Source organism: Coregonus lavaretus, assembly GCF_964263955.1.
Source record: "Coregonus lavaretus genome assembly, chromosome: 32".
NCBI classification, from domain to species: domain Eukaryota; kingdom Metazoa; phylum Chordata; class Actinopteri; order Salmoniformes; family Salmonidae; genus Coregonus; species Coregonus lavaretus.
The window spans coordinates 19501910-19509424 of NC_140019.1; the positions used below are offsets into that span (position 1 = coordinate 19501910).

The 7515-nt window shown below is 42.9% G+C and overlaps 1 protein-coding gene across 1 annotated transcript; it reads right to left on the reverse strand.

Moving 5' to 3' along the window:
- Nucleotides 1-202: 202 nt before the first annotated feature.
- LOC311107292 (stonustoxin subunit beta-like) lies at nt 203-6169 on the reverse strand. The gene is made up of 4 exons (XM_084149775.1): nt 6148-6169; nt 5003-5129; nt 4803-4849; nt 203-3611 (listed from the first exon to the last, which is right to left on the reverse strand). Exons 2-4 carry the CDS (start codon nt 5071-5073, stop codon nt 3070-3072), a joined length of 660 nt encoding a protein of 219 aa, XP_084005901.1. The 5' UTR covers nt 5074-5129; nt 6148-6169; the 3' UTR covers nt 203-3069.
- Nucleotides 6170-7515: the final 1346 nt, after the last annotated feature.

Consider the following 7515-nt stretch of genomic DNA (forward strand, 5'->3'; position numbering starts at 1 on the left):
ACATTTGGAAAGTTTACCAACAAATTTGCCTGACATGTTTTATTTGACATGTACTTTACTCGTATAAAAAGGTTCCTGTGAGTTTCATTAAAATAATCTATTGCTCAGTGGAGCCCTGGCCAAGAGGCATCATCAAAAAAATTCATACTAATCACATTCACTGACAAGACACATCAATCATAGTCTCAACCAGACATGTAGGTAGGAAGGACTTCATTTATTGAAATGCAAACGTCTTCTTTTATTTGTTTAAATTACATTTGTAAAGTTCACTGATAAGGATTGTTGTGTGGACATTTTGACAAATAAGCATTCTACAGATGGCAATATTTACAAACACCAAGGAATTAAAACAACATCCAAAAGATAGTTGATTTAAAAACATGTATCTGCACTGTCAGAAAAAAAGGTACCGAATTGTACTTAAAGGGGTAGTGGTACCCTGTTATTATCCATTAGTTATGGGTGCATAATTGTACCCTAGCAGTTCCTACTTTAAAAACAGCCAAAAGGTACAAATGTTCCTTTTTAAGGCACCACCTCAGTGACAAAGCTGTTTGTTTGTTTGTTTTAAGTGCCAAAAACTGGGATATCAGATAAATATTTGTGGTGTCAGGTAGCCTAGAGGTTAGAGCGTTGGGCCAGTAACTGAAAAGTTGCTAGTTCAAATCCCCAAGCCGACAAAGTGAAAAATCTGTCGATGTGCCCTTGAGCGTGGCACTTAATCCTGAGTGCAAAAACACTCATTTCTAATTCACACATACGTATAGGACAAATACAGTATAAGCACACACCTAATGATTATTAAATATACCTATTTTCTATACCAGGTCCCTCACATGTACACCCCTCTCCGCCATCCCACTTCTGACACAAAGGTACTACATTTGGGGGGTAGCCCCGACCAGGATTTGAACCTGGGTCTAGCGACTGTCAAGCCAACATCATGCCAAGAGGTCCATACCTTTTGAAAATGTGGCTCAATGTTGGGTTAAGGTCTCTATAATTTTAATTACAGCTCTTTATTGTCACATGCTCTTGCATATGTATGTAAGTCTTTAGAAAGACTTCAAAACTAGCAGCAGACATGCTCAAACTTTAATTAACATAACCATGGACCACTAGTACAACACTTCCACTCAAGGGTGCCAAAAATAACGTATTGAAAGCCACACCATCACTAAGCCACGCCTCCAATGATTGTACCTTTAAATTCAAAATATTGGGTAAAATTTTTTTTAACCATTATACTAGATTACTATGTGTACATACAGTGCATTCGGAAAATATACAGACCCCTTCACTTTTACCACATTTTGCTACGTTACAGACTTATTCTCAAATTGATTATTTTTTACTTTTTCCTCAACACACAACACCCCATAATGACAAAGCAAAACAGGTTTGTAGACATTTTGTAAATTTAGTAAAAATAAAAAACTGAAATATCACATTTACATAAGTATTCACAATCTTTACTCAGCACTTAGTTGAAGCACCTTTGGCAGCGATTACAGCCCTGAGTCTTCTTGGGTATGACGCTACAAGCTTGGCACACCTGTAATTTGGGGAGTTTCTCCCATTCTTCTCTGTAGATCCTCTCAAGCTCTGTCAGGTTGGATGGGGAGCGTTGCTGCACAGCTATTTTCAGGTCTTTCCAGAGATGTTAGATCGGGATCAAGTCCAGGCTCTGGCATTCAGAGACTTGTCCCGAAGCCACTCCTGCTTTCTTGGCTGCGTGCTTAGGGTCGTTGTCCTGTTGGAAGGTGAACCTTCACCCCAGTCTGAGGTCCTGAGCACTCTGGAGCAGGTTTTCATCAAGGATCTCTCTGTACTTTGCTCCGTTCATCTTTCCCTCGATCCTGACTAGTCTCCCAGTCCCTGCCGCTGAAAAACATCCTCACAGCGTGATGCTGCCACCACCATGCTTCACCGTAGGGATGGTGCCAGGTTTCCTCCAGACGTGACGCTTAGCATCCAGGCCAAAGAGTTCAATCTTGGTTTCATAAGACTAGAGAATCTTGTTCCTCATGGTCTGAGAGTCCTTTAGGTGCCTTTTGGCAAACTCCAAGCGAGCTGTCATGTGCCTTTTGCTGAGGAGTGGCTTCCGTCGGCCACTCTACCATAAAAGCCTGATTGGTGGAGTGCTGCAGAGATGGTTGTCCTTCTGGAAGGTTCTCCCATCTCCACAGAGGAACTCAGGAGCTCTGTCAGAGTGACCATCGGGTTCATGGTCACCTCCCTGACCAAGGCCCTTCTCCCCCGATTGCTCAGTTTGGCAGGGTGGTCAGCTCTAGGAAGAGTCTTGGTGGTTCCAAACTTCTTCCATTTAAGAATGATGGAGGCCACTGTGTTATTCGGGACCTTCAATGCTACAGAAATGTTTTGGTACCCTTCCCCAGATCTGTAACTCGACACAATCCTGTCTCGGAGCTCTACGGACAATTCCTTTGACCTCATGGCTTGGTTTTTGCTCTGACACGCACTGTCAATTTTTTTTACATTTGAGTAATTTAGCAGACGCTCTTATCCAGAGCGACTTACAGTTAGTGAGTGCATACATTTTCATACTGGGGACCTTTCCAAATCATGTACAATCAATTGAATTTACCAAAGGTGGACTCCAATCAACTTGTAGAAACATCTCAAGGATGATCAATGGAAACAGGATGCACCTGAGCTCAATGTTGAGTCTCATAACAAAGGGTCTGAATACTGATGTAAATAAGGTATCTGTTTTTTTTTATTTTTAATAAATTTGCATAAATTTCTAAAAACCAGTTTTCACTTTGTAATTCTGGGGTATTCTGTGTAGATTGATGAGGAACATTTTTTATTTAATCCATTTTGAATAAGGCTGTAAAATGTGGAAAAAGTGAAGGGGTCTGAACACTTTCCGAATGCACTGTAAGTACATAATGGTGTATGTTGAATTTGTACCCCAGGCAACAATATTGTACCCTAACCACACCCTTTTTTCTGAAAGTGTGTGTTCTGTCATGCTTACAGGTGTTTGAACAGGAGTGTGACTTCCCTGAAGACTCAGGTGTTCCTCCAGGACACAGGAGGCTATTCTACCTGACACAGGGTCGCTGAGTCTCCAGTCGCCCAAATCCCAAACCCTGGGTAGAGGGGCTCAGTGAATGTGGAGTGGAATGTGTGCACGTGGATCAGTGTATCAGAGGAGACGCTGTAGAAGGACAGAGTGCCAGCCAGCCAGTCCAGATACACTCCTACTCTGTTTGAGTGGGAGGAGGAGGGGACAGGTATGGCAGTGCATTCGGCATTGTGCCAGGCATTGTAACCGTCATCAGAGCAGTGCACACTCCAGGACTTGATATTAAATCCAAGGTCACAGTCATCACCCTCTCCTATCCTGTTGATTCCTTTATATGTCACTGCTATATCAGCCCCTTCCCCACTCCACTCTACCTCCCAGTAACAGCGCCCAGTCAGACCCTCTCTACACAGCACCTGTCTGCAGAAGTCAAATCTCTCTGGGTGATCAGCATACGGCTGCTTGTCTCCCACCTTTGTCACCTTCCTGTTCTCCTCAGACAGAGAGAGCTCTCTGTTTGCTGTGTTTGGGTCCAGTGTGAGATCAGAGGCATCTGATGGGGGAGAACAAGACAACATGACACATCATATTATATCAATAGAGCCAACCAACACTGTTTATTGTTCTCCAGCTACATATGGAGTCATCAGTGATTGTCATATATTGGACTGGTGCCCAATCGTTGCTTTCAGAACTCCTTTATTCTATCACTTAAATCAACATTAGAGAATGTTAGAATTAGGAAGCAGTTCACCAACAGTCCCAGCTACAGAGTTGACAACATCATTCTAGTTATATTTAGTGGGCTGTTGGTGGTCTGGATCTATGGTTCCATAGAATGAGAATTTAAATCTTACTAGACCAACTAGTTCAATCAGGTGTTCTGGAATTATCTCTGGCCCTCTGTGTGGCCTTATCACATTAAAAATATATAAAACAATAAAATAAGATTTAAATAATAATAAAATAAAATAAAATAAAAAATAGAATGACATAGCTGTAAAACATCATCCTAAATATAAACCATCAACTAGAACCATTGGTGTTTAATATGAGAGTTTCAGCATGGAATATTGTTTATTTTATTTTTTACACACTATTATTTATTTTACTAGGTCAATATGTATTTGTTGTCAATGTTTTGGCGACAAACTGGTGGCAATTGTGAAAAAAGTAAATAGTTGGAAGAGTTAATAGAAAATAATGCCATTGTTAATTAGATGCTTTTTCAAATAATTAGCCTATTTTCTCTTGAACCATATGGTCTATCCACTAGGAAATCATAGAAAATATGTACACAGATATAACAAATGAATACTTTATATGAATAGGCAGTGGTCTAAGGCACTGCATCGCAGTGCTAGCTGTGCCACTAGAGATCCTGGTTCGAATCCAGGCTCTGTCGTAGCCGGCCGCGACCGGGAGACCCATGGGACGGCGCAAAATTGGCCCAGCGTCGTCCAGGGTAGGGGAGGGAATGGCTGGCAGGGATGTAGCTCAGTTGGTAGAGCATGGCGTTTGCAACGCCAGGGTTGTGGGTTCGATTCCCACGGGGGTATGAAAAAAATAAATAAAAATGTATGGACTCACTAACTGTAAGTCGCTCTGGATAAGAGCGTCTGCTAAATGACTAAAATGTAAAGTGATTTAAGTATAAATTACCAAAGTTTCAATAGATTTTCTGTTAATTACCAAAATTATAGAATAAATTACCGGTGGCTTTGCAACCCTAGTCAACACTCACATTTCTTAAGATTGTATTTCGAACAGCACTCTCCACCATGGTCCACACTGTAGGAATAAAACACCATGATTCCGTATCTCACACACACACACTAATAATTTCTGTCGCGTAATGATGTCACATCACTGATACAAGAACATACAAGTCAAGTTATGGATACACTCACAAGCAGGCATACAGGAAGTATATTTCTCTCTTACACTGTCTCTCTCAACCTTTCTTCCCACCTCTTAGTTTTGGTGTCAGTGTCATGTTCCCCAGAGAGACTCATCTTAGAGGTAGTGGCCCCCTCCTCTTCCTCTATCCCCCCAGATAGACTCACTGTACCTAAACAAAGACATCCAGTATTTAGAAAAAAAATTATCCTGCAAAGTGACTGATTGAAAAACAATTACAGAAAACCGGCAATAAAAAGCTGGCCAATGCTTACATCATGATAGGGGGTCACTAGAATTATGCACACCCCTCTATTTATTCGGACAGTGAAGCTAAAACTTTAAATTTGGCTCTATGCGCCAGCATTTTGGATTTGAGATCAAATGTTTTATATGAGGCGACAGAACAAAATGTCACCTTTTATTTTAGGGTATTTTCATACCTGTTTTACCATTTAGAAATGAAAGCACTTTTTGTATCTAGTCCCTCCATTTGAAGGTGTCATAAGTATTTGGACAAATTCCCTTATAGTGTATTAAAGTAGTCAAATGTTTAGTATTTGATCCCATATTCATAGCATGCAATGACTACATCAAGCTTGTCTACAACCTTGTTGGATGTGTTGAGACTTTAGAAGAGATGTTGTTAGAGAAACTAGAGAGGATTAAAAGAGATGACATGCGACTCCTTCTCTTTGGTGCGGCCACCTACAGTTGACCTTTGGATACAGTAACTGGAGGTTCCCTCCCTCTTGTGTACTGTGGGTATTATATGTGTGGGTGTGGCTGTGTGTATTTGGGTCTAAGTATGTACAGTGCCAGAAAGTATTCACACCCCTTGACTTTTTCCACATTTTGTTGTGTTACAGCCTGAAATGTATTACATTTTGTTATTTTTGTCCCTGGTATACTGTGACGGAGAAGTTCATCACCGGCCGCGGGCAGTATTTGGTAAGCTAAAACACCCATCTCCCCCTCCCTCCTCCGTTTTCAGCTACGTTAGCAATGTGGGTCGACACACAAGTTAATTTAGCGATCTCGGTTCATACATTACACACGTTATTCCCTTCAGTAACAGTTTGGTATGGTATAAGGAATACGCAGACAAGATTTTATGTGGAATTTAAGTGACGTTCATTGTACTTATCAATGTTTTGGATGAGTGCTCTGTTTGTTAGTTTGTTTCTGACCCTCTCTCTCCGTCTCTGTAGCTTCCGGGTATGCTGGAATAAGGCCCCGAGCTACGGCAATCGGGCTGGCTTTGTAGTGCCTGTCCCGAATGGCGCGTTCATGTGAATCAAATCAAATCAAATCAAATTTGATTGGTCACATGCGCCGAATACAACAGGTGCAGACATTACAGTGAAATGCTTACTTACAGCCCTTAACCAACAGTGCATTTATTTTTTACAAAAAAAGTAAAAATAAAACAACAACAAAAAAAGTGTTGAGAGAAAAAAGAGCAGAAGTAAAATAAAGTGACAGTAGGGAGGCTATATATACAGGGGGGTACCGTTGCAGAGTCAATGTGCGGGGGCACCGGCTAGTTGAGGTAGTTGAGGTAATATGTACATGTGGGTAGAGTTAAAGTGACAATGCATAAATAATTAACAGAGTAGCAGCAGCGTAAAAAGGATGGGGTGGGGGGGGCAGTGCAAATAGTCCGGGTAGCCATGATTAGCTGTTCAGGAGTCTTATGGCTTGGGGGTAGAAGCTGTTGAGAAGTCTTTTGGACCTAGACTTGGCACTCCGGTACCGCTTGCCGTGCGGTAGCAGAGAGAACAGTCTATGACTAGGGTGGCTGGAGTCTTTGACAATTTTGAGGGCCTTCCTCTGACACCGCCTGGTATAGAGGTCCTGGATGGCAGGAAGCTTGGCCCCAGTGATGTACTGGGCCGTACGCACTACCCTCTGTAGTGCCTTGCGGTCGGAGGCCAAGCAGTTGCCATACCAGGCGGTGATGCAACCAGTCAGGATGCTCTCGATGGTGCAGCTGTAGAATTTTTTGAGGATCTGAGGACCCATGCCAAATCTTTTCAGTCTCCTGAGGGGGAATAGGCTTTGTCGTGCCCTCTTCACGACTGTCTTGGACTTTCCCCCTTCTGATAACCAGGTGGCGAATCGCATCTCTGCATGTCTGGCAGACATATCAGTATGGATGACGGATCACCACCTCAAGCTGAACCTTGGCAAGACGGAGCTGCTCTTCCTCCCGGGGAAGGACTGCCCGTTCCATGATCTCGCCATCACGGTTGACAACTCCGTTGTGTCCTCCTCCCAGAGTGCGAAGAGCCTTGGCGTGACCCTGGACAACATCCTGTCGTTCTCCGCTAACATCAAGGCGGTGACCCGATCCTGCAGGTTCATGCTCTACAACATTCGGAGAGTACGACCCTGCCTTACACAGGAAGCGGCACAGGTCCTAATCCAGGCACTTGTCATCTCCCGTCTGGATTACTGCAACTCGCTGTTGGCTGGGCTCCCTGCCTGTGCCATTAAACCCCTACAACTCATCCAGAATGCCGCAGCCCGTCTGGTGTTCAACCTTCCCAAGTTCT

Coding starts and splice junctions, on each gene's coding strand:
- LOC311107292 (XM_084149775.1), bottom strand. CDS start 5,073: ATGAGTCTCTCTGGGGAACATGACACTGACACCAAAACTAAGAGGTGG. Junction 4,850..5,002: donor GAAAGGTTGAGAGAGACAGT/GTAAGAGAGAAA, acceptor TTATTCCTACAG/TGTGGACCATGGTGGAGAGT. Junction 3,612..4,802: donor GAAATACAATCTTAAGAAAT/GTGAGTGTTGAC, acceptor CTCCCCCATCAG/ATGCCTCTGATCTCACACTG.